Source organism: Dunckerocampus dactyliophorus, chromosome 17 (genome assembly GCF_027744805.1).
Source record: "Dunckerocampus dactyliophorus isolate RoL2022-P2 chromosome 17, RoL_Ddac_1.1, whole genome shotgun sequence".
Taxonomy (NCBI): domain Eukaryota; kingdom Metazoa; phylum Chordata; class Actinopteri; order Syngnathiformes; family Syngnathidae; genus Dunckerocampus; species Dunckerocampus dactyliophorus.
In genome coordinates, this window is record NC_072835.1 from 12,449,326 (window position 1) to 12,477,090 (window position 27,765).

Below are 27,765 nucleotides of genomic sequence, written 5' to 3' on the forward strand. Positions count from 1 at the left end.
AATGACTTCCGGTTCGGGTTTTCATGCTAACAGGGACGTTTTGTGATAAAATGAACACAGTTGGACTCACGCAGTGTATTAACAACACAACAAGACGCGTGCCGTATTGTACGCTAAGCGGGAAATGTACACGAAAGGATGCAGCATTTTCAAGGTAAACAAAAAATACGCTAAAAGGCGTGTATGCTAACCGAGGTTCCACTGTACAGTACATCGAGGTCTTGTAGAATTTGTCATCATGCCTGACAGCGGTCCATGCTTGCTGAACTTACCGACATTCGGGTTTTTGCATGCCTTTCAGGCATATTTTTCCATTAAATTGTATTTTACGTTCATAAACAACACATGCAAGTAAGTTTTGACTGGTTGAATAACGCTCGTATAGTGAAACCTTGGTTTTCAGACGCCCCGGTTTTTGTACGCCCCTACGCTGTCTCGGTTATTGTACAATATTGCACGTAACAAACTAGTCCGTTTGCCCTGTACTGTATCATTCCCTGGAAACGAGTGCCTAAACAAAACACTCTACATGTTGCTGACTGTCTGTGCAGTTTTATTGAATGCGACTGCTAAATAACCCGCCATGGGGCCAAAGAAAGTTGCGAGTGCCAGCAATTTTGATAAAGAAGGTGAGAAACACTATTGAATTCAAGAAAGAGCTCGCTGCAAAGTACGAAGATGGCATCCCCTCCACTTCTCTCCTCCCTTCCTCGTTGCCAAAAACAGTCAAATTCATGTTAAATGTTCGCTTATCCATTCCTCCTGTTTTCTGCATGTGAAATTATAATTATTCTCTATAAAAATGTATTTTCATTAATATTTTTTGAGTGTCTGGAACGGATTAATTGGATTTACATTATTTTGTAGAAGGAAAAATTATTTTTCATACGTTTCAAATTTTGTTGAATCTTTTGGAACAGATGAATACCAAAAAGCGAGGCACCACTGTATTTGTTTTGTATGTCTGCTCTGTGTCGAAACTGACTTCAGGTTAGCCACCGATCAAGAAAATGGGCTTTGAAGGCCATGACATCATCATGAAGCATGTGCCATGATGTTCAGCGATCAAGTTGCTCTTTAGTGTCACATTCCGCATTTTCAACCAGTAGAGTTGCCAGGGTTCTCACACAGACTAGCGAAAATGAGCTTAAAGTTGACACCGTTTCATTTTAATCAAGCAGCCAGGCGCCGCTCTATATCAAAACATGATGTGAGCAAGAAAGCCATGCTTCGCTTGCATGCATAATTCATCAAGTCACCAGTGGAAATGAAAGATGGATATACTGTTGCGCACAACGAGAGGCGGGAAACGAAAATATTTCCCTACGACCAGGCCTTAATGTGAAAGGAAATGGACTGCCACTTATCGCCAATGCACGTTATGGATGTCTTGTTTTGCTGGGCAAAAGACGCTCACATGTGATGGTCAAACAGATCAGAGGGAGTGTTTATAAAGATAAAGTCACACGAGGAGGGTCTGATTTGTCCATATTGTCCATATATGTTGAATATCTTGACTGAAATCGCCCCATCATTGAAACAAGAGCAATTTTAAGCATAACACACACATATTTGTAATTCTAATCCTAAATGCTTGTCCCATAAAAGGGCAGCATTTGCGGACTATTTTTAAGATTACCAGTAAAGTCACCCAAACATCTGACATCACGGTGGTGCCTATGTCTTTAAAGCTCGTTATTTTTCATTTTTTTCATTTTTCTCAGCTATTGTAGGGTCTCGCTTTATGCCATGTAAGACAGCAGATGACAATCTGCTTATGGCTGAATTGTTTCCAGAGACATTTATGTCACTTGCATCCCTGGACTATTACATTATACCCAATGATGAATGGTTAGGCATATGGATTTGTAATACAGTAAATGTCTGTTTTTGCTTTAAACTGGTTGCAGGCATGCAGCGGACGGGGCTTTCCTCCTACTGAGGTTGCAGTCCATACAGCAACGCAAATGAATGCATTTTCTTGTGCAATCTGTCACTCTGGATGTTGAGCAGATCTGAGAAATATGTGTGTGCAGTAAGCCTCCAGCCAAACATGCTCCCTCTCATGTGGGTGATAGAAAGATACAAGGTGTGTATCTTGTGCTTATGCTTATGCTTGTGCTTATGCTGCTCATTCCTGCTCTTCTGAGCATACGCTGCACGATTCAAGTGGTGTTGTTTTAAAATCCCAATCGCGCTGCATGTAGGTTCGCCAAACCTCCCCGAATAATGTCAACTGTACATTCAATGTAAATGTAAAAGTCAGTGTCAACGTGGTACTTCTCAAATAGTAAGGCGGCCCCCCCCCCCGGGGAGAGCGTGGTGAGCTGTCGGGGGGTGGGGGGGGGTGGCATGAGAGGCAGGGAGGACTTTCGATATTAATGCAGACCTGCCAACATGTATAAATTGGTCGTATTCAGCATGCAATTTGACTCTTGAATACGCTTGCTTTCTATTTTGTGGCATTTTGCTGGTTTCAGTTTCAAGTTCAGTCTGCACAGTACTGATCAATAGATAGCTATAATAAGATATTACAATTATGGCGCTATCGAGCCTAAAAAAAAAGACATCTGCCGTAAAAGTAACGCCGCAAAAAAACATCATAGCATCAGTAAAATATGGTGGTGGTAGTGTGATGGTCTGAGGCTGAAGACTTGCTGTGATAAATGAACCATGAATTCTGCTACCAAAAAATCCTGAAGGAGAATGTACGGCCATTTTGTTTGTGACCTCAAACTGAAACGAACTTGGGTTCTGTAGCAGGACAATGAGCCAAAAGACACTAGCAAGTCCACCTCTGAATGGAAAAACATTCGAAAACAAAAACAAAATGTAGACTTTGGGGTGGCCTAGTCAAAGTCCTGACCTGAATCCTATTGAGATGCTGTGGCATGACCTAAAAAAGGTGCTTCATGCTGGGAAACCCTCCATTGTGGCTGAATTACAACAATTCTGCAAAGATGACAGGACCAAAATTCCTCCACAGCGCTTTAAGAGACTCATTGCAAGTTATCACAAATGCTTGATTGCAGTTGTTGCTGCCAAGGGTGGCCCAACCATTATTAGGTTCAGGGGGCAATCACTTTTCCACACAGGACCACGTAGGTTTGATGTTTTTTCTCCCTTAATAACAAAAAGGTTTATTTAAAAACTGCATTTTGTGTTGAGTTGTGTTGTCACTGACTAATATTTAAATTTGTTTGATGATCTGAAACATTTAAGTGTGGCAAAAAAAAAAAAAAAGAAATCAGGAAGGGCACAAATACTTTTTCACACCACTGTATATACATGTATGTGTGTACACACACACACACACAGTATATGTGTTTCAATGATGCCATCTGACCCTCTCAGTGTCTGCCAAGAAAAATTCTGGCCTTGGAGAAATGTAATCGAGGACCCCTGGTAAAGTCCAAATGGCAGCAATAGCTTGACTGCTGCCATCTGTGTCCTGCAAAAATGTAACTCTACAAGAATTCAATTCTCTACAAGCCTTCACTGTTTGGAAATGTCACAACTCTTGTTCACCTTTACAAGATTATTAAGAACGTCTCCCTGGCCTTATGTTGCCATCCAGCTGTGCCTGATCTTGTAAGTGCTTTTGATGCAGTGTGAGACACGTCACAGTGTTGCTTATGGTCCATTTAGTTTGTGTGCCTGTTCAGTTTTTGGTAATGCATTTTGGGTGATGCTAGTACCCCTGGCTGCCTTCCTGCATTAGGTGCACCTGCTGACATCCTGCAATGCCATTAGTCAGAGTCACTGCACGCTTATCACGCTTTCATCCACTTTGACCACATTTTTAAAATTTCCGGACAGAAAAACACAGTATGTATCGTGCCTATGGTGCTCTTGGAATGGCTGTAGGTCCGAGTGTGCCATTTCTTCACATATTAACATAAAAAAGGAAACTATAAGAATATTATCAGTCGAAAGTTATAAATCCAGTAAGATACATTGCACAAAAATACATTTAAAGTCATATCTCTTTTGTAAACACAAAAGTAAACCACTCCCCTCCTCTACTGGTGTCTTCCTCTTTCAGTTCTTTGAAAGCTCACTAACCGTATTGATCGTCCTTCCATCTGACGTGAGTGGCTGAGGTGAGAGAGCCCGCCAGCGTGTTGTTTTGCTCTCTCATCCTCCCGTGTTGTCTCTTGGCAGCAAACAGCTGCAGCAACAACAACATAAATGTGATGGACTGCTCTTGGCCGTGTCGGCTCCTTCCCCGCACTGTATGCATGGTTACGTGTCTCTTGAGTACATTTGAGAGCAACACACCAACTCTACCAATACACAATGCCGTGACTCCTCAAGGACACTGAAAGAAAGTAGGAATGTGGACGCACACGTGGTCTTCTCAAGCCTCTGTCGCTGTAAAACCAACCCGACTCCTAACAAGATGGATGACAAAGGTGTACTGGGGCGGGGGGTTGCCCTCACCACAGGGGAAAGCAGAAGCAGCCTTCACTCCAATCCATATGTTGTACGAAATCCTAAAGCGGTGTTTACACTTGCACGCATTTTGCCTCAGCATTGGCAACGCGTGTCATTTATTTAAGACTATTTTGCGCAATGTTGGCACATGGCATGCAATTTGTGACCAAAACAGGTGCGCATTGGCACGAAATGACCACGCTCCCCTACAACTTATTTACACCACATCAAGTACTGTTTACATCTAGTGCACGAAAATAGTACATGCGACGCGCGTCATGCATTGCGTTACGCATCGTCACTACCACTTCCCGCATCCGTGAAGCAGTCGTGGCGTTATTTGGTCCCGCTGTGTTCCGCGGGACGGCACGCAAAAACAGGCATCGCCCATACTTTCCTCTATTTGCAAGCGACCTACAAGATTTTGACCTCCAGAGAAGAAGCTTTCATTGCAGAAAATAAAGGAAAGGCTATATTATCTCGCAGCTGCAGAAAGAGAATGCGGAAAGAGTAGGAAGGAGGCATAAAATAAAAAAAAGGAGGCACGGACAGTGCAGGAGCGGGAATTGCTGACTAGAAGAAATCACTTTGGGCATTATGATGACTTATTAACAAGAGTTCACAAGGAAGATCCAAGAGGTGTTGTGAACCGTTTCAAAAGTACCAATTTGGCACCGTTCTCAGAAAATATTTAAAACAATACCCAACCCTAGTCCCCCCATGACCATGTTCAAGTATCCTTGGGTAAGGTACTAAACCCCCAGGTGCTCCTGATGCTTCATCAGTATGCAGTATCAAAGCATTTTGAGTACCTTGAAGGTAAAAAAGTGCTATACCAGTGAAAACCCATTAATTTCAGATGGCGACTGCACCAATATATTGTATGATGTTGCTGTATCAATGCGGTACCATCAGAGGTAATGCTGGTAATGCTAATGGTAACCCATAGTGCCTACTGTATCAAACAACAGATGTACGTATATTTCATGGGGTAGATTGTCTGTCTAGATTCAAATGGATTATGCTTAGGGGTAGGTCAGATTATTTCCATCAATTAAAAATTCATTCTACTATCTACAATGCAATGAGTGCAAAATCCTTACGTATTTTGAGGTTCTGGGGTTGCTTCAGTATGTCAATGTCAGTTGTACCCTCTCTGCATCCACTGCCTTTCCATGTTGATTTTACTGGTTTGCATTCACAAGGTCTCATATTTATTTACTGCCCCTGCTTTTATTACATCAGATGTCTCATACAGCTGTCTTATAAAGAATTTATTGGCATTATGTCTGACTGCCTTACCTCATAACTTACAGTGCCTTGGCTATGGAAAAACAAGCGAAACAAGGTTAGTGTATACTAAGGAATCAATTGTAAGTTTGAGGAATTGATCGTTCATATTGACCATTCAGAACAAATCAAGGCTTACAAAGTGAGCGAAGCACGATCACTTCTAATAAAGTTTCTCGCTAATGCTCAAGGCTGATGTGAACAACTCTCAAGTACGAGCTCCAAAATACAGCCATAAAAAGCAATATAATCGTCCAGGAAGCCTTGGATGATACATTAGCGAGTGGAGGTTGAAGATAGCGAGACCTGGAGGGGTGTGGGGGAAGTGGATTGTTGAAGAGCCCGCCAGATTGCACATTGATCCATTAGTTTAATGTGTTCTTCTCCAATGCCGTGGCCAATCCACCCAATGCCCTGATGCCTGCTTTGTCTCATGCGTGTCTACTTTTGCCTCTCGCTTGCGTTTCAGCAGATAAAACAGAAAAGATCACACAGTAATTCCGCAGCTCAGCCTCACTTACTGTGGTTCGTGTATTTCATTATCACATTCCCTGTGCCTCACGATACTCACAGTTCATAAAAGATTCAACATCAGCCCGAGATGCTGCAACTGTCTGGCCGTAATGACAAAGTGGACATGGGGTTGAAGTGTATCCTCATACGCTCTCATTCTCACCAACAGTTGTTGACGGCACAGAGAAGCGCAGCTGCTGCAGCATCAAGCAGCATATGCCTCACAGCTGCCAGGGGTGCCAAGAGGTCCAGAGCTCACTGCTTTTCACTGTAAATGTGTCAACATGGGACGCGGCACATAGAAATCACGCATTTCTAAACATGACTGATGATATCCTGTTTCCAGTTCTGCTGGAAAATAGGCATTAAAATCTCTCATCTCTCAGCATTCTCAGTAAGTGAAAAATGCACGGTTGTAGACGACCACACTGAATCCCATCTTATCTTCTGAAGTTGATGAGACTTTACTTTTTAGGGAAGCTGAACAAAAAAAAATGACATACCATAAGTGATGTCTCTGCTGAATAAACTAAAGCATTATGAGCTGTGGCTGTGGGAAACCTCCTGATGTAGTTTTGATGGCAATAGCTGCATTCGCGGTATTATGAGTCATCAACATATCGCAGTTTTATCTACCTCTGTATGCGCTTTAAAATGTCGGTTGTCGTTGTGTGCGTTAGACTTGCCATACTGTTGCCATACAAATGAACTCATCGCTGGTATTAAGCAGTTTTCACTGTTCTTACGAGGGATGCATACCAAAACTTAGTATCGTAATGGCACGTAACGTAAACGGGAGTAACCGGACAAAAAAACTAAGTGGGTAAGGGTGCCTCATTTCGGTGATATTAATTTAGTGGCACTAAAATGAGGCCAAAAACAAAAAAGAGGTAAGGTAACTCGCACACACACACGTTTCTCCGTCGCTGTCCACACTAGCAACTTCCTCATTATCCACCACTAATAGCGAGATGGATTTACGAAAACCAGCATTCTGAACATCAACATTACAACACAAGCTGGTCACTACACTGACTTCATTTACTCAAATTACTCAACTTGACTTGGCAAACATCGTTGTGAGTGTAGTCTAACATCGGCGCAATTGTGTATCAATGATCAATTTCTGCTCCAATTGTGCAGATTGTGTGCAGTTAAAGTACTTTCAAATCTTATGATTTGTTCTTGATTTTACTTCATAATGGTGATATTTTATTTTTACTTAGTTATCATTCTTTTAATATTATCAAAGTATTTCAATTACTGTTGTGGGCCGCACGGTGGTCTAGTGGTTAGCATGTTGGCCACACAGTCACAGTCTGGAGATTGGAAGACCGGGGTACGATGTGTTCTCCCCGTGCGTGGGTTTTCTCCGGGTACTCCGGTTTCCTCCCACATTCCAAAAACATGCATGTTAGGTTAATTGGAGACTCTAAATTGTCCATAGGTATGAATGTGAGTGCTTGTTTGTCTATATGTGCCCTATGATTGGCTGGCAACAAGTCCAGGGTGTACCCCATCTGTCGCCCGAAGTCAGCTGGGATAGGCTCCAGCATGCCCCCCGCGACCCTAATAAGCAGAAGCGGTATAGAAAATGGATGGATGGATGAATTACTAGTGTGTTCAACTTACATGCCACAAAATTCCATTAAAATAAAAAGGCATCGTTTTTTAACAAAATTTGTATATTTTTTTTTATTTTTCTAAGTAGTGGTTCGGGCACTGTTTAAGCATTGGCACTGTTTAAAAGTACTGATTTGTCACCGGTATCGGATCATATGTAAATAATACCCAACCCTATTACTTACAACAGATTATAGTGTGCTTCCATTTGTGGACTGGCCATACCGTCTTTGTGGTTTACGTAAATAAAAGCCCCGTCTACAAAAACAGCACTTATTTATGGTACACATCTAACCTGCCTGGTTCCGCCAGCCCCTTGCACTGCTGTGGGCTCGGCCAAGGTCCTTCAGAATGAAACTCGAAAGCACAAGGCTTAAGAGCTAAAACCCAAACTGTCAACCCGACCCTCAGTGCGGCTCTGAAGGTTCAGGGAGTGAGGCTCACCAACGTACACGCACCCTCTTAAAGCTCATTCTCAGCCTGGTTCTGCCAGCCACACGGTTTGCGTTGCGGGCTCAAACCAAGGTCCTTCGGGAGAGTAGAGAGCACTAACCATCAAGCTAAAAGCCCGGACTGTTAACTTGACAAACCAGCGCGGCTCTGAAGGTTCATGGAATGACGTTTACCAACGTAAAACCTCGCAGCCACAATGGTTGGCATCCGTTACACCCGCCAAATATGAACATATTCTAAATCAAACTGTATTTTGCACTTTTGTTTGATGAGATTCAGAGGTCCCCCCCCCCCCCCCCCCCCCCCCCAGAAATACTTTGCCAGACTTTCACTGTAGCCACCTTAACCTTTCAGCTTGTTTTTGTGGGTCTTGAGTTAGCGAAAACATGCTTTATTGAGTTGAGAGCAGACCACGAACTTGGCCAAGACAAAATACTGCCAATTGTCTTGCTAGGAGATACTGTGGACAAAAAACAAGACTCCACGTGTACCTAACATAGTGTCTTCTGTGTTTGTATACACCCATTCCAACAATTACATTTCTAGACGTGTGCAGATGACGACTGTCCCTTTTCCTGAACCCATTTCATGACATGAACATGTTGACATGTTTTGGCACGGAATACCAATACCAATGCCATGGAAATCACTTGTTTGTTTCCGCATTATCCTCATTTAAGACGCATCTGGAGTGTGTGTGTGAGTGTGTGTGTGTGTGTGTGTGTGTGCGCATGAGTGCTCCTTGGCGTCATAGAGGATTCCAAGCAGAAAAGTGTTCCCTGCGAGAAGAAGCAGGAACAGCTGGGGCCGATTTAGAGGATTACCTGCCAAATAAGCCAGATTTTTTTTTTTTTTATTATTTCAGGGTAAATTTTTGCCAACATATCTTTCATGTAACAATGATCTGTCACTAGTTGAAAAAGACGATGTCAACACCATGCGTTACATTGGTACTAAGGTGTTTGCAATACCTTGATTAACTTGGTGAGCTATGTGGGACAGGTAAAATACTAGAAACACCTCTCAGTATGATGTGCAATGTGGTTGCTAGTGAGTCTAAAAGGCTTGTTTTCTTCTTGTTTTCAATCTTCTCATGTTATTTGACAGCCTGAAATTATGCCTATTGTACCATATTGGCTCGAATGTAAGACTGTATTTGTTTCCCCTTTAAAATAAAAGTGTCAAGAAGACAGGTCATCTAAAGCCATGTCCACACGAACAAAAAAAAAGCGTGTCCAGTGTTCCCTCGTTTATCGCGGGGGATAGGTTCCCAAAATAGCCCGCAATTTTTTGTTGTTGTTTTGCAATGATTATATATGTTTTAAGACTGTAAAACCCGTCACCAAACACTTTATACACTCTCAGACCGGCAATAACATTTTATCACACTTCTCTCTTGTTTACACGCTCTCAAAAAAGGTCAAACCTTCATTTGAATTTGAATGATCAACCTACAGGTCAGACACAAGAAATGATTAAGGCACTCACGCGTATTTCACTCCTGTGACCGTGCCTTTTCGTCCTGGCGCCGTTCCGCTGTGCTGTCGCGTTTTTGTATCCTTGTTGAAACATATTGAAGATTCATTTACAAGCTAGCAATCTAGCATGACACAGGAGACACAGCAGGGCGGCACGAAGGAGATTGATCGACAATGGTCTACAGCCAATCAGGACGCAGGAAACAATGGCTGGTGCAGACAGATGAGAGAGGGAAGAGAGAGAGACACTCAACTTCCGTCCATCTATTCATCTTCTATGCCGCTTAGCCTCACTTGGGATGCGGGTATGCTGGAGTCTATCCCAGTCCCAGGGGTACACCCTGGACTGGTCGCCAGCCAATCACAGGGCACATATACACTCAACTTCCCGCAATGCAATTCTTCTTAAAAGGGCCAGCCTCGGCCTGTAAGAGCGTCCATAATAATAAATACAAAAATAACAGCGAATCCGCGATAGGTGAAACACGATAGTGAGGGAACGCCGTACGTTATCTTTAAACTCAGCACTCGTTTACATTGAATGTTTTTCCTCATCTGCCACTGCATGGGATGAAACAAGCACCAGTAAACCGTCGTGAAATAAGGTTTAAAAACACAGGCTCATGGGCCACGTTTCTTAGAACACACAACAATAAGCTCAGTTTTACCTATCTACATACAAATGCTAAAGCCAGAGTTTTTGAAAACATCTGTTTTTAAGGACAAAACATATAAAAATACAAAATACAAAATACAAAAATACAAAAAAATGTGTTTTAAAATATCTGTATTAAAGTGTTGCGTCCATTCTAGCTGTGACTTCTTCTTCTTTTGACCATCCACTTGCCTCATACGATACAGTACACACTTGAGACAAGCTGAGGTCTCCCACACGTTTGCAAAGCTCAAACAACTATGAAAAGCAACACTGAAATCCTCTTCGATTCACACCGACGTGTCAGAGTTAATAATTGTCCTTCACGCTCTAAAAGCTCACAAACAATCTTCACTTGGAGGACTTCAACCTATTGTCTGTTGTGTGCCTGTTTGTGTTCACTGCAAGATCATAAGAGTCTGTTTATAACAAGGTGATGTTTACTGGATACTTGCTATCGTCACAATAATAAAAAAAAAAGAGAAAAAGGTGAGCCAAAAATAGCCCATTCTTGCCTGCGAATGCGTTGAACAGGTCTCAGCAAGACAACCCGCTATGCTCATCTTCAAGGAGCTCGCCGTGACCACAAGAGTGTGAGATTGGTGGTAAATGTGCACGCACAGCGCGGGTGTTACAGTCCGTCTGTGTTTACCCTCCGCAACATCGTCATCACACAGCCAAGCATCCAGCTTTGGTCTTGGCACAGGGTTAGCGTTGAAATTTTGAAATCAGGCATCAGCTTTGTTTACTTCGAAGGACGAAATACAGTGGAACCTCGAAAGTCCAATTTTGGAAAACAAGTTATGAAGGTCACAAAAAAAAAAATCCAAAACCCAAATTGCTGTCATGCTTCAGCATAAAAATACCTCAACAATTTCACGAACAATTCAAATAAATCATTAAGATTAATATGACGCTTGTGACGTCTGACCACAACTGTATGTGATGCTTTATGATTTGCTGTCGCACGTGAGCACAAGTTCAAACTCTTTGAACAGAAGCATCCTTCCCAACTTGAATGCCTATCAATAGTGTGCAGGCGGAGGTCTGCACTCCATTGACGGCCAAGTGCCTGAAAGCTGCACCCTTGCCCTGAGCGCCTATTGAGCGCCTGTGGGCCTATTGATGATTCAGATCCACTTCAAAATGCGGTGTTTTTCTCCCTTAGATCATCCTCAGATTATCCACGAGGTGTTCGCCCATTCCACACTAAAAGCCCTCATTCTTTTTCCCGTGTTGCTGTTCTGTGTGAATGGCGCCGAAATGCAGCGGTGTGACAAAGTCCACCCAGCAATATTGTGGCTTTGGAGATAGCATCAGTGTGTCAATGTCGCTATCCAACACACGCATTGTGAACTCCAGCGGTCTTCAAAATGTGAGGTGGGTCTCCCTGGGATACGCCAGAAGTGTAGCAGCTTGAACAAAACTAAAGAAAACCATTTTTTTCAAACCTGCCAAGCTAGGGTGACCTTATTTTGATTACCCAAAACCAGGACAATCGATTTGAACAAATAGATGTACTTATGCTCACATCCACTACCTTGCTCGAAGAACAAACTATGCCTTACTATGATGATCTGCTCGAGGTTAGAGACCCCCTGTCTCCAAAACACGTTTTTCCAAGGCCGTTTCCATGTCAACGGGTTTGGAGTAACCTAAAAGATGTCCTTGCACCTGATAAAGTCTGTATAACTATGTCTTTGTTCAGTCCTTCAGGGGCATACTTGCGGCTGGCTGCTTCGGGGGGGTGTTTCAACTGTCTTCTTCTGTGCAGAATAAATATAGGAAAAGACAAATTTGTCACTGAGCAGTTATTGTCTTCTTCCCAAAGGCGCTAGAGAAAAATTTCCACAACAATACGGTGTCAGAAGTGGGATCGCTCGTGGGTCCATGGCTACCCCGTGGAGACGGGAGGACGTTCTGGAAACAGTTTCCACCTCTACCTTGACCGAAACCGTCTGAGGCGAGAGGCCCAACGTGCAGCAGGATGGTCATGTGACTCGCAGCAACTTACAATCAGAAAAAGTTTCCAATGCCCGGTAGGGGTTGAAAGCGTTGGTTTGAATTTGTTATTTGGATTTTATTGGGTTGTGGGCTTCTGATACCAATTTTGATGATCCAACACAGATTGGAAAAGTAGATGTTTTTTTCAGTAAATGTTTTAATTGGGAAACTGGACAACAATCTTGACAATAATCAAAATTGGGTGATAGTGCACACGATTTACGGAAATATCCCGCTTAACTGGGTGAAAGGCACAGCCAAGTAAATGTCAGATCTTCTGTTGCGCCAATCTCACGGTATCTCTGTGAAAGCAGCACAACGAAAAACAACCAGAGCGACTCTGTAGACCCCAGACTTCTGCCAAGGCCCAACAATCCTGATTCGGATTACCACCAAATTGTACATATTCACAGATCAATACCCACCCCCTTTAGACAATTACCCCACCCGTAACTCGTCTAATGAAAAATCATGTATCATTTTTTAAATGTATGAATATTGTGCATATTTTAACTGCAGTGTGTTCTATTGGATTCAAAAAAAGGATCTTAGAACATACCCTAAACTATCAATATATGCAAACTATCTGAGTAAAACCGTCTGTGACCATTTGTGCTATCATAACTTCAGACCAGACTAGTGACATCAGTCAAGTGTGCTCCTCTAATGCAATCGTGGAAAGTAGACTGAGATAAATATTTATGCGCCACATCCACAGATCAATTGTGTGATTTGTTTAGGACTGCAAATGTGTCTGCACAGCCTCAGCAGAACGGTGACGCGTGCGAGTCGGAAACAATTCAGTATTATTTCCCTGGAATAATATGGCAGTTAACCTTGCATTAGCATTCTTTTGGGGTCGTGTTGCTGTCTAGAAATGGCCACTTTGGCTTTTAACTCGCTTTATGCGCTTGCTGTTAACATTGGCCAGACAGTTTATTTTAGTGAAGCCCTTTGAGTTTGGCTGTTGGCTGATTTATTTATTGTCCAACGCTTGGGGAAAAAGATATCATAAAGTGAACGTTGTCGGTTGTCCTATAATGAGTAGATCATCTTACCACTAACGGTGTAACGGTCAACATGTATTACATTTTAAAAATACAACAAACAGTTTAAATGCGGTTTGTAGTTGGAGTTGACATACAGACCCTCGCAAAAGTGAGTACACACCTGCACATTTCTGCAAATACATATGTTATTATATATTTCATGAGACGACACTGAAGAAACGACACTTTGTAAAGTAGTCAGCGCACAGCTTGGATAACAATGCAAATTTACCGTCCCCTCAAAACAGCTCAACACACGGCCATTCATGTTTAAACGGCTGGCAACAAAAGCGAGTACATGCCTTGGTCCGAATGTCCAAATTGGGCTCAATTAAATTGGGCTCTTCAGTGTTACAATGTCTCAAGTGTGAATGGGGAATAGTGGTGTTAAATTTGGTGTTATCTCTATCACACTCCCTCATGTTGGCCACTGGAAGTTCAACATGGCACCTCGTTGCAAAGAACTCTGAAGATGTGATAAAATAATTGTTGCTCTACATGAAGATGTGCTAGGCTACAACAGGGTCTCTGCAGGTTTCAACTAGCCTGATTTCAAACTTTTTAAGACCACGTGAATACAATTTAAGACCCATTTCACATCCTTACTGGCAAAAAAGTGCAAAAGACATGAAGGACAATTGGAGGCTTGCAGTGCGCGCACAGCACACTAGCTGGTTATGTAAGGAACAGCCTGTCAGTGCTCAGACCACACGCCGCACTTGGCACCAAAATGGTCTGCATGGCTGTCATCCCAGAAGAAAACCTCTTCTAAAGATGACGCACAAGAAAGCCTGCAAACATTTTGCTAAAGCCAAGCAGACTAAGGACACGGATTACTGTGTCCTGTGGGCTGATGAGACCAATATTTAGTTCAGATGGTGTCAAAACGTGTGAGGTGGCGATCCGGCAAGGAGGACAAAGACAAGTGTGTCTTGTCTACAGTGAAGAATGGTGGTGAGAGTGTCACGGTATGGAGCTGCATGAGTGCTTCCAGCACTGGGGAGCTACAGTTCATTGGAGGGAAACACGAAAGCCAACATGCACAGTGACACACTGAAGCCTAGCATGCCATTCTAACATAATGGCATGCTTACGGGTCCAGTAAATTGTAACTATTGTTTTTATGCCTTTTGTAGAAATGGTCTATGCAGTTGCACCACATTGCTGTCATAAATGTACTAACACTGTACAAGCAACAATTCTATAAGGAATGCAAAGCAAGAGAACTATCAAAAGCAGTTATTATATGACATTGCTGTGTTATATTGCTCTATTTTTAGTCACTTTCTGTTCTTTCTTGTCTCATTAGTCACATCCTGCATGTCTTGTTAGCACTGCCCTCATCCACCTGTGTTCCAGCCAATCATCTCCCTCCTTTCACGTGAGTCCCCATGCTTCTCTTCATGTTCTTTCTGATATTCATTTCATTTTGTTTGGAAGATACTTTTCACATCTATCACTATCTGTGATGTTTCGGTTTTAAAACATGCCTTTTGGATTTTCTTTGCTTGCTTTTACTGAAGGAAAAAGTTCATTTCAGCATTTCTGTCCAGTGAGCTTCAGGCCCATTAAAGCTAGCTGTCCTCTGTCATTTCGGATATTGCGCATCTCTGAACTGCAAACAGTCAGTTGTTTAAGGTAAGATGAAGGGGAAGCTTCTAGGGCAGGGGTGTCCGAATCTTTTCCACCAAAAATGAAAGGATGTAAGAGCCACTTTGAGATTTGTGTAAACCAACACATGTACTGTATATCTGCTAAGAGGTATTTATTCTCGTAAATGGCACGCTTTACTGTGACACACTAGTTTCTTATTGTTATGTTATGGTTTGGTTTTGTTTGTTATATTTACTGCCTTTGTGTTTCTTGTTTGGACTTCAGTGTTCCTTGAGGTGGGCGGAGCTACTGGACGTGCGCAGCTGGTCCTCATCATCATCATCATCATCATCATTATCATCATTTTAGGCTCACCTGTGGCGACCACGGGTCGAATCTCCATGTCACGCGCTGCCATCATTCCTCCCTACTTGCTAGTCAGCTGTTGGTTATGTCTCGTGTCATCCAGCAGCAGGTAAAGTAGCTCCGCCAGAGTGGTGTGTATTTTTCTTGCTTAGCCTTTTTGTTTGCCTGGGACCGTAGATTTTTGTTCCTGTGGACGATTAAAGACTGTTAAAACTTACCTCTTGTCGCCTCCGCATCTTGGGATCCAATTGAGCAAAACGCAAACGTCACAGTAAAACTGCAACTTTGTCTGAGTACTGCTTTTTTCCCCCTCTTAATATTTTAACGTTGTTGTAAAATTACAGCAGGTTCCATTTCTGCTGTAAATTGTGGAACCACTTCAACTTTCTACTTGGAAATTTTCTTTTAATTATGACCTCAATCCCATATTTTGACTTTGTTCTAACAACTTTTCTGCAACCAAATTTTCAAAGCAATTACAACTTTGATTTATCATAATACTACGACTATAAAAAATGTTTGTTTTCTTTAATATTTTTCTTTAAACTTTATGCTACTAAAGTTTTTTTTCCACATTGACACTGTTTGATAAGCTTCCCCCCCCCCCCCCTTAATATTTTGAATTTATTCTTGTTAAATTACTGCAGATTTTTCCTTTTTGTTGTTTTTTTTTATGTTTTCTTGTTAAATAAAATTTTTAGAATGGGCTGCAAAAGGCCCCCGGGCAGCACTTTGGACACCTTTGAGCTAGGGGGTCTAATTGGGATTAGCCCATAGTGAAGCACAAGGCAGTGACAATGGGTCTAATTGGTAAGAAGTACATTTTCACATTTGTAGGAAATTCTGTGGTCATGAAGTATTTAATTTGTGGCAGAAAGAATATTAAAAACAATCAAAAAAACTAGTCTTCAAAAGCCCAAGTCCTTGAGATGAAAATTGTCTTCAATGTTGCACTCGAAGGAAGTCTTCCAAGAATATTTTTGCTTGATTCCATTATTAAGGTTTTGGCTTACTCGATGGTGCAGTAAATTAACACGAGTAGTCACCGAAGATTTCTAACAAATGTTATGTTGCTAATGTGTATAAGTGCAACGTTACGAAGCTTAGTGTTATGGGAATAGAAAATGTGGAAATCACCTGTGAATAATGAATGAAGCACATTGACTGATGGGCTGTAAAACACCCATCTCCTCCTCCATCATCTCCTCTGGTCAATAAACATGATGTATTTTTTTTAAACACCTTTAAATATAGTTTGCAATAAATAAAGTAGAATTTGAAACACGGAATGCAGTAAAGTCCTTAAACTGCTTTTATTTGCATGAAGAAGACATAGTGTAAAAAAGTTTCATGAAACCATTTTAGTTCTTTATATATTATGCATTATTTCCCCCCAAAACAAGCCAACGAGAAGCAAAATTAGTTGAATTATCAGTTCAAAATAAAAATCAAGTCCCCTACACGCCAGCCTGAGGAGTGCAGTGCGATTGCAGTGTTTTTCCAACCTGAGCTTCACATCCCTTCAATATTGTGCATTAGCTTAATGAACTTCAGCAGCACACTAACAACGCATGGGACCCCAGACACCGACTCACATCCTGTAGAAAATACATTAAGTGGATTCAATGACCCATAATGACATCATTACAAAAAAGGGCCTTCATTGACACACAGCAACTCTACGACCTAATTAAGACATGTTTAATTGGAAATTACAAAATTAGTGATAAATTAAATCATAAATAGGCAATCAAATACCCCTATTAAAAAACCACGACAGATTAATTGTACACACACTAACAAAAACACAATAATACTTGTTAAGAAGTATCAACTGGCAGTGATCGGATGATCAGACACTTATTATCTTCATCTTGAAAATACAAAAATGTGAGCTTTCGCCAAGATGACCACAAAGAAAGATGGCTTGGTTTTTTTCTATTGAAGCTCCAGACACTTGTGGCTTGTAAAATGACACATCCCATACAGTATATGTAGTAACGGCTCAATAATTGAAAACCACTTTACATTTACAGTCAAACCTTGTTTTTTGGACTAGTTTTCGTATGATTCTGTTTCAGTCAAATTTTGTCTCGGTTTTCGTACAGTATTGCAGGTCTGCCCTGTGCTGCATTGTTCCATGAAATCAAGTGCCCAAACAAAGCACCCTCTGCGTTGTGGACTGCATTTTTTTAATTGAGTGCGACGGCTAAATAACCTGCCATGGGGCCAAATAAAAGTTGCGAGTGCCAGCACTTTGATAAAGGCAGGAAACACTTGAATTTGATCTCACCAGGACGTACTGGAAGTCTGCATCAACAATAGGTTCCATCCAATTGTCATGTATAATTGTTTCTCAATGTTTTCTGTGTGTAAAACAATAATTGTTCTCCATAAAATGTATTTTTTCTGTTCATTTTCTTGGGTGTCTGGAACAGGTTAACTGGATTCACATTATTCACTATTCAGTTTTCATCAGAGCTTTTGAACAAATTATATATGTATTATGTATGTATGGTAACGGCATTTCTGCTGCATATTTTTGTAAATCTGTCTCAGCTATGAAGTGTTCACATGTTTGCCTATGAGGTAGCTGGGATAAGTTCAATAGTGTACTCTGTGATTTGTATAATGGCTGCATATCAACAACCTTGCTTGCAAAGAAAAAAAAAAAGGGTTTTAAGAAGAAAGAAATTATCCCCGCTACTTGCGGTTACGTTACGACACCACCCGCCAATACCAAATAAACACAAAGAATTTAGACACCCATACAAATGTATTTTTGACACTCTAAAAATGCCTGGGTCATTCTGCTGCATCAGTGCACCGCCGTATGATACGCCAGCTCGCTCCTCCCCCTCAAAACCCTTCTGCTAGCTTGAGGTCGACTTCTCTGATTTCGGATCAGCATTTGCAATAAAAGTGACTATTACTAGATTCAGATCCACTGACGCGTCCCATTAATTGCCATTGTTCACTTGTGATGAAAGAAGAAAACAAGATAAATGCACAGGAGCACGATCTACAGTAAGCTTAAGCCCTACAATATGCCTCACACACTTTAAATTGTTACCACTCACCACTAATGAATGATAACGAACGATGATGATGGTGAAAATGATGATAAAGACGTGTGGCACAGAGACGATGCTTTAAATTAAATTATTCTCAACTTAGGGTGAATTAAATGAGTTTTCTGCAAAAACGAATTTAGTATTTTTGAAAAAATCCACAAATTTGCGTGTTCAGGAATGTTGAATTGCAAATAGATGGGGATCCACTTTACGGTGGCCGACAGGGGTCAACCTGCAGCAACATTGAAATGCTCCAAACACTAAAAATAAAACAAACATAAAACAAATGCAACGGGAAAATACCGCACTCATATGAATGTTGCAGGATCAAAATCAAATGCAAAAGAAAAATGCTGAAAATGCCACAAACACACACAAACCCCCCAAAAGACATGTATAAAATGAAAACGAAAGTTAGCCACGCTACCAGGAAGTTAGCCAGGCTACCAGAGGCACCAAACCTGAGTGATATCCCTCTAGCCTGGCATGCCTTGTAGCCTAACTTCCTGGTAGCGTGGCTAACTTCCGTTTTGTGCAGTCAACTTGCAGCATTTCTGTTGTGCAGGTGGGTTTTGTTTAACAGTTTGTATGTGTTTTTGGCATTTGCAGAATTTTTCTTTTGCATTTTTTTTTATCCTGGAACATTTATGTTATTGCAGCATTTGGTTTTGTTTTTTTAGTTTTGGATATTTGGGTTTTGAGCATTTGGATGTTTGCCCCTGTCAGCCACCCTAAAAGAAACATTCAAAAGAAACATGTGATAACTGGTTTACAAGACAATTGCCCAAAAAATATAACAAAAAGTTCAAGATGTGACATGTCTGGTGGAAAACAGAGCAGGCTTAGCCCACTATTGAGGCTTCAGTGTCTATGCTCGATATGAATTTTTTTTTATGAGGCATCCTTGAAGGATGCCTAACCAGAACGTGTCCATCCCCTGTGGCACAGTGTGCTCTAGTGGGTTGCACTGGTAGAGCAAATACGTGGTTTTCGCTACCTGGATGTATCAGAGATGAGTCTTTTGAACCAACGTCCGACAGCCAGGTCGACTCTCAGCACTAATAAGATTCCGAGAAGCAAAAACATGCAGCTCATCAGGAACCCTGAGGCCTCAAACATCAACCTGGAAGAAGAGAAAACCAACATAAAAGCACATTAGCGATGTCACTCATGGGAAAGTGTATTTAGTGGTAATTTTCTCATTTCAGATACATGTAAGTACCAACATATCTACTGCAGGAGGCCATTAGTGCAAGGCCGAGGTCCACACTCCCTAATGTGTGCACAGTGGAAACCTGTGTAAGTGCCAGGCATTTTCCACCAAGTCCATATCCTGAAAAGCCTTTACAACTAGTGAGTCTATGTGAGCGGGAAATTGTAGTCGGCCACTTACTTGGGTGCAAAAACCTTCCACACCATTAGGTGTCTCCTGAGGATAGCAGCTCCACACACTGAAGCGAAGACCTGGAAAGAAAACACATTTACTGACAGTCATGCAAATGACAAAAACAGAAACTAGAACACCACCAAACAATCCTAATTAGAATACAAAACACGTAATAACAATTCTTTGATTTATTAAAAAATCAGCCCATTTTTCCAACATATTCCTTAATTCTCAATCTTGACAGGGGTGTAGGGGAATCCAGTCATTAAGATCCATGTTTAATTATTTCTTAATCTTTCTATCTACGTAGGTTGATCATAATATAGTGTACCTGTGCTCCTTGAATAAAGATGTAGCGCACCGAGAGTTGCAGAAGAGCTGAGGTGAAGAGCTGGGGGCTCTCCCTCAGTTTCATCTCCATCACAGCGTCCTCTCCTCCATCCTGACTTGCTTTTCTTCCCTTACCGCCACGGACCTCACACACCAACGGCCAGAACAGCAGCAAAGGACACCCCACTAAGGCACAAAGTGAGGTGTCAACAGTCTGTACAATTTTTACAGTGCTGGGGTTTAATTAGCTGTAATGACAGCAAAATTAGCTGTAATGTTCATGTTTTGTATGCTCGTGTTTAGAATTTTGTACCAAATTAGATGTATCAATAATCCTTTTCTACACCATTGAAAGCTATAATCGCTATAATACAGCACATACTCTTGGGGGCAATGAAAAAAATGATCACCCTTGTAATGGCAAACCTTTGTTTGTGTCTCACTTAGATGGCTGTACCTAAAAAATATGGGGTGAGTGTACAGTGCATACCCACACATTCACAATTCAACATTCACGGCCATGCAAATCCACATATTTTTGGTCAAAATTTTCATCTGAAACATCACAGGTCTGTAATAATTTACAAATATGTGATAATACAGGTAAAATGTAACGCATACATGTACCACTGTAAGAAGGCCCACAATTTTTACATGTTTAGGCCTTTTATTCTTCACTCGTGTTTTTTGTCAAGCCTTGTGATTTCGCGCTTTGTTCAGTGGTCCGTGAATGCACCATAGTTGTGTGCCGTGACTGGTTACAACATGACTCCGGTTCCATCTGCTCATCGCTCATCTTACATTATTATTCGTAGTTATCGCCTATACATTTTATACATTAAATGCATTTAATAAGTGTGTGAGTCATGTTTTCGGGCTTAAGCATGAATTGTGTCACGAGTAAACAATGGCAAATGAAGAGAGATGGGGAGGGTTCCAGAGCTGACTCTAGTCTAATAATTAACTTTTACTGTAAACGCTGATCCAAAATCAGAGGAGAACATCAAGCTAGCAGGAGGGTTTCAGGGCATGGTCAAATATAGATATTTTTATGGGCGTATTAATTACTTTTTTCATTGCTTTATTTGCCACTTGCTGGTGGTCCCCGAAGGTAATCCCTGCGAAAAGTGGGGATCTATTGTGTACAGAAAAACAATGCCACTTTTCAATCAGTTTTCAGCATGACAAATCTAAAATAGTCTGCAAAAGCAAGCATCAGAATGTACCTGCAAAAAGAATGTGAGAGGCAAAAGTGTTGAGTGTAACCAGTGAGGCAGGCAGTATGGTGCCTTTGTGTCCGTCAGGAAATCCCACAAAGGCTGCCCCCCACTGGATGGAAGAGAAGGTGGGCAGATGCCCTGTTGCATGGAAGAACTGGGTGGCTGCCAGGGACCACAACACAATAGGAGTCCAGGCCACATTGAAACCACCTGAGGGAAACATTGAAAGGAAGTGTCATTTTTTTTTATCTCCACCAGTGAGACCTAAAGAGGTGGCTGGCAAGCAAGCAAACTAAATTATTCTGAGGATCTCACCAGAATAAACTCCCTGCAGGCCACAGAGGGTTGTGGAGGAGGCGTGAATATTCAGCAGAGCCCCCATTTCGAACAGCAGCAGGAGGAAAGACAGAGCCATGCCCTCTGGGTGTAGCTGCAGCAGACCCAATCCCAGCAGCCCGCAGAACAGAAGCAGTGGGGCAGAGTAGACCGTTCCTAGGCCGTAGGCCTCCACAGCAGGTCTGCTGTCCTCCTCACTGCTACCGCTCACCTCTCCGTCGTCAAGGGAGCGGCGCATGCGCTGATATATTTGTGGGATGAGGTGGTGCAGCTCAGCTTGAGGACTGATACCAGTGCTGGCACGGTAGCGTGGAGGTGGCAAGGACAAACTCTTAGCCAAACTTGCAGCCCTGGTTTTTACAAACACAGTGAGTGGATCCAGCCAAATTAAAGCCAGCCCCAGTCCAAGGAGACAGAAGGCAGCTCTGGGGAGAGCTACCTGGGCCAGTCTGATCAGCTCTGCCAGATTCCTGAAGCTGTCCTCTGGGGAGGCACTGACTGCCCAGTGGAGCCCCAGACACACAGACAGCAGGGGTAGGATCCAGTGAGCTGTGAATACTGTTCCACCTGAAGAGTTAAGGTTTCCGTAGTGGCGGAGGCACCGTCTCAGTAGGTACGTCCACACGACGAGGGAGAGGACTGACAGGACGTAATAAATGTTCTTCAGTTGATTGTCCTGCACCCGGGAGAGAGAAGAAAGGAATGGTGACGGCTGACAAGAGCCCTGCTCCTCCCGACAGCCATGGAAGAAGAGGGAGAGGTAGAGGCTGCCAATTAGGAGAGCTAAGGAGGCTAAGAGTGTGATGCTTTCTTTCCTCACAATGGATGGGGAAGAAGCAGGTGACGGCAGCAGCCCTGCAGTCTTCAAAGGTTCATGGTTGGGGGGCAGAAGGAGGCCATCCCAGTTAAGATGGAGGGGAACATATAGAGTCAGGGAGAAGACCAGGAAAGTGACTACTCGGCCCTCGGCAATAATGTAGCTATCAGAAAGCAGGGAGGCACAGCGAAGGAGTGTGATCAAAAGAGGGGGTGTGAGGAGGTAACGTGCGTTACACCAGCTCGCACTTTTTGCGTATTTAGTTCCATTCTTAACTACGACAGCTGTCTTAGACTGATGAGCCCTCCACAGGAAGAGGAGCTCAGAGGTGAAGGCGGTAGCAGCCAGGCACCACGTTAACTCTATGTAGCCCGATGAGAGCAGCTGACCAGCAGCCACACAAACCCCGACAGCCAGCGCCGTGACAACCGCAGCCTTTTGTCTAAAATTATTCTCCCTGATGAGCACAAGTGATTGTTCAGACACCGTGAAACACATCAGGCAGGCAAGTGCCAAGATGATTAAACCGGCCACCATTTTAAGCGGGTTGAAGCGGGCCCAGGTGGCCCGGCACGTGTCTCGGACAGAGGTGAGGTAGGCCTGCAGGGCGACCGCCAGCTCAGGCGAGGATGAGTGACCCTCTCTGACGAGTGTGAGGTACTTTGAAGAGAGGCTTGCAAACTGATCCTTAAGGCGACTTAGACTCTCTGGTGGGATGTCTTTGGCCATAACAGAGTAGGTCTCCAGGAAGCGGTTCACCTTTAGACGGAAAAATTACATCACTAACACATACAACATTAAATACATAAAAAGAAAAAACATGAATGAATACACTTTTTTTTAAAACCTTGCAGTGCACCAAACCTGTTTTGCATTGATCCACAGCGCCTCCAGCTGGCTGAGACCTCCAACTGCACCTTGTACATGACCATGCAGGGGAAACAAGGGTAGGAGAACCTGGCCCACACTGCTGTATGGGATAGGCACTCCCAGTAACAGGGCCAGGGTGGGAACCAAGTCCGTCTGGGGCACCACATCCAGTTCGCTCTACAGGTAGGGACATAAATTTGAATACTCTTGATGTAAATATTTCTAAAAAAATGAAAAATTTCAGTTTGTTTTTGTGTTAAACTCAGCAGATGCCTGATATTTTTCCCCCGTGCTTGTCTTGAGGGCATGCACTGTATACTAATGAAGCAAGCAGCTTTGCACAGTGTATCCAGTGATGCTCCATTTAAAAAGCAATTCATTATGAAAATTAGTGCTGGATTTGACGACTTCGGTGGGAGGTCCTTTTTTTAATTTCTGAAAATGGGAGGATGACCTGCCAACATCCTTTTATAGAGCATAAACAGAAACGTGCACTCACACTGCACCTTGTACATGACCATACATATAACAATGGGGCCCTGTTTTTGATCTGAACAAACAAAAAATAGCTACCCTGACACACTTTCGCTGTTTCCTTTATTAGATTATTATCGATTCATTTGGAATACTTCTTTTGAAAGTTTTTGAATTTCCGAAACAACAATTTCAAGAAACTCTCGAAGTCAATTTGCACATTGTGTACATCTAAAAAATATCTACTGCACAATATATGGAATAGAGTAATTTAACAGTATGTTTATTCATGTGGTTATGATTTGCAGCGATATACAACTGCAAACTGCGCTGTCACAACACCAGGGTTTCCAATACACTCCCCTACAAAAGTTTGGGAACACCTTTTTGGGGGGAGCGTACATTCATTTATTTGTGGCGGCCCTCCATAGTAAATTTTGGATTGTCACAAAAGAAATTAGCATTATTGTTTATTTTTTTACTTTTTAGATTTGGCGCTGAATGAATGGCTTGTCGCTGTACTGTACTCCATCCGGTTGATGGCATCGCTCTGCATATTCAAAGGCATGTCAGCTTGCTTAAAGAAGGTTGCCCTTCAATCTGCACGCGATTGCCAACAACTAGCTTGACAACATTGCAAGCAGTCGTCAAACAGAACCACAGTCTTACTCATGGTGCAAACCAGAAAAATAAACAGCACAACACGTAACAGGTAAGTAACAACACAACAAACATGTAAGTAAGTGTTATATACAAAGTGCCTGTAAGGCATGCTGGACATCTGGATGCTACAATACAGTAAGATATTAGATGTACAATGACATGAACATTATTTTTAAAATCAGCACACAGGAAACCACATGGATGTTTTTTTAATCATCCATGTGTGTTATAAGGCGCACACACCCACCACCAAAAATAAACTGCAGACATCTGGGAAACTGGTCTCTATTTTTGAGGGCCGCATAATCTTTGATAAAGATCTTGTACTGCATTGGATTGTGCAAGTGTACCTAATTATGTGGCCAGCGAGTGAATATATGTATGACTACACCAAGCATTTCTACAGACCTGTGATGGGGGTCCAGGAAAGACAGGAAAAGGACTATATAGGAAGATAGCGGCATCAGTCTCCTTCTGACTTTCTCCTCCATGATCGCCAGTGTCTGTCATCCCATGATCTCCCATCACCACCAAGAGTGTATCATTCTGTAGACGGTCGATCACAGACCTCAAAGACAAAGATGACCAGCAGATTAAGTATAGTAGTGCCAAATACACACCATCTTGCTTTTACAGGTTTTTATGGGGGATTGAAAAACATTATAAAAACCCCGAGCAGCCACTTTTTTAAGTGCACGCACGGAACTGCTTGCTCAACCAGGAACACCTACAGGTTGGCTAAGTTTTAATGCAAGCCTTTGAATGTAGTTTTGTTGCTCTAATGTAAAAAGGGGCCCCTCACTAGGACGTGTAGAGTATACGATACTTAGTGTGTCTGCTGAATGAAAGTGTACGTGCAGCATTTTCTTTCAAATACAAACGTGCATACTAATTGTCGTAGTGCACTGTAGCATACCTGATTACTCCATCCATTTGGGTGAGTTTGTCAGCCATGGCTGGGTGGTCAGGGCCAAACCTGTGACCACAGTGGTCCACCCCAAGAAAATGAGCAATTAGGACATCCCAGTCGTCACCCACCACTGTTAAAGCCGACAAAGTGGCAAATACAAGCAACACGTATATACAAAACAACCGGATTACTATTTTTTTACTTGGGCTCTTTTACAGGGCAGCCATTTCCAGTAAAAAATATACATACTGGTTGTGTAGAGGTGCTGGAGGATCCCATTATCCACAGTGTGTAGGTCCTTGACGTTAAAAGAAGGGAAAGGCAAAGAACGGTAGAATTTTTTGGGGAAAAGACTCTCCCAAGTGTCATCGCCCATGAACACCACTCGTTTGCCTGTGGAAGAAGATGCACAAAACATCTTTTAGCATAGTTTTTCCCAGGTATACTCCAAATATACCTCATACATTTAATGCAGGATGTACATTTTAGCTTGTTCCACATCATGTGAGTACTCACCAAGTTGACCAAGCTGGTGAATGAGGTTGTCCTCCAAGATGGCACTGGAAGCAAAGTTATTACCAATATCCACAAAGGTGGGTAACGATCCAGTGGTGAAGCCCTTGATCCTCTGCATGGTGGTGGTGGGTGGGTCAGCACGAAAGGGGTACAGGCGGCACTGGGACGGCCTGGATGAGGCTGCCTCCTCAAACACAGGCAGTTTGTTCTCAAAGGGCCGGGGCTGAGTGTTGTTGTGGTCAAACCGGGCGAAGTCTATCTTCAGAGCGTCCACGATGATGAGGACAACCTTGCGAAACCGTGGTTGTATCCCACAAAAGTCTCTCGACTCTCCCCGGGGCTCCAGTACATCTCCGCAGGTGCTGGTTCGGTTCACCTCCAGGCGAACCAACAGGAAGCCGCCGACAAACAGGTAAAGCCCCACAAAATACACTGCACACACCCAGAGGAGCAGGGACAGGAGTGGGAGCCCATTCATCCTAAAAAATTAACAGAGAATTAATTAAGCAGTAAAAAATAAGTAGAAATGAAATGATTCTCATAAGACTCTGGAATTTTTTAAATAAAAGAAAATCAATGGATGCTAGAAGCCACTTATATTGATATTTTTTTAGTTAAAATATATATATATATATATATATATATATATATATATATTTAAAGACAAAGTTTTGTGTTATGATTAGTTAGTTGGGGTGTAACAATGCAAGTATCTGTATTGAACCGTTCAATACACATGTGTACCAAACCGTGAAACCTGTATTATACAATACGCAGTTTTATATTTATTTTATCAACATCTGACGGCGCTCACTACTCTGGCTTAAGTTGCATTGTCAACCACAGAGACACTGAACTCCGCCTCTCACATTAATACCATGCTGAAAATGTTAAAAAATGAAACAATTGTAAAAAAAAAAAAAAAAAAAAAAAAAAAAAAAGTTGGCAATATCAACAAAATTCAAATTAAAAAAGGCAACGTTATTGACTTTTTGTATCGAAAAAAATATGTAACCGTAACAGAAAGTAAATTTTGTGTATCGTTGCACCCCTACTAGTTAGTAACAACATGTCAAATTGTCTCGTTATTTTATACCTATTTACTGTTGTTTTTTTTCTTTAATTTTTACTATGTGCCCAGGGCCAATGAAAAAATAAGCAGAAGCCCGCATTTTGACACCCCCATTAGAAGTCATAATACTACCCTTAACCACGCAGGTCAGGTTCTACTTAAAATAATACAAGTAAACTGGCTTAAATGCATGTTAGCCACGGCTAGCTAACATTGGTCTTTCCACACTGACCTTGTAGGAGTCCTTCTGCCCTCCTCGCTCGGCCGGGGCAGACTTAAGTGTGGTTGTGTTAACACAGGGGGGTCCAGGTGTCTCAGGTAAGCGCACTACGACGAAAGGACACCTTCAGCTTCATTGAGACAACGGCCAAGACGGACTGGACTACATTTGACAGCATGTAGGAACTTTAATGCGAATAGATCCAGTGGCGGAAGTTCTCTACGGACATTTTTACTTGTGGCACTCTAATCCCTACAAATTCGCCCTTCGTTTAATCTTGCAGGTCACAATTTTCTCGTAAATGTGTTAATTGTTAAAATTCTGAAACCAAATATAATGATATTTATATTTTATTTTAATGAAATTATAACTATTAGAATGGCTGAATTGAAGAGCACGTATTGTGTACCTGTAA

General features: G+C 42.2%; 1 protein-coding gene across 2 annotated transcripts; it reads right to left on the reverse strand.

The window, feature by feature from the left end:
- Nucleotides 1-16,466: 16,466 nt before the first annotated feature.
- Nucleotides 16,467-27,548, reverse strand: pigo (phosphatidylinositol glycan anchor biosynthesis, class O). Of its 2 annotated transcripts, XM_054756693.1 has the most exons (11): nt 27,363-27,548; nt 26,059-26,537; nt 25,792-25,935; nt 25,549-25,672; nt 25,041-25,200; nt 23,490-23,672; nt 21,788-23,384; nt 21,479-21,682; nt 20,254-20,438; nt 19,929-19,999; nt 16,467-19,658 (listed from the first exon to the last, which is right to left on the reverse strand). In XM_054756693.1, exons 2-11 carry the CDS (start codon nt 26,534-26,536, stop codon nt 19,529-19,531), a joined length of 3,276 nt encoding a protein of 1,091 aa, XP_054612668.1. In that variant the 5' UTR covers nt 26,537; nt 27,363-27,548; the 3' UTR covers nt 16,467-19,528. The 2 variants fall into 2 exon arrangements, with proteins under 2 accessions (XP_054612668.1, XP_054612669.1); XM_054756694.1 differs by lacking the exons at nt 16,467-19,658; nt 19,929-19,999 and adding an exon at nt 21,321-21,387 and having other exon boundaries at nt 20,339-20,438.
- Between the last annotated feature and the right edge of the window lie 217 nt (nt 27,549-27,765).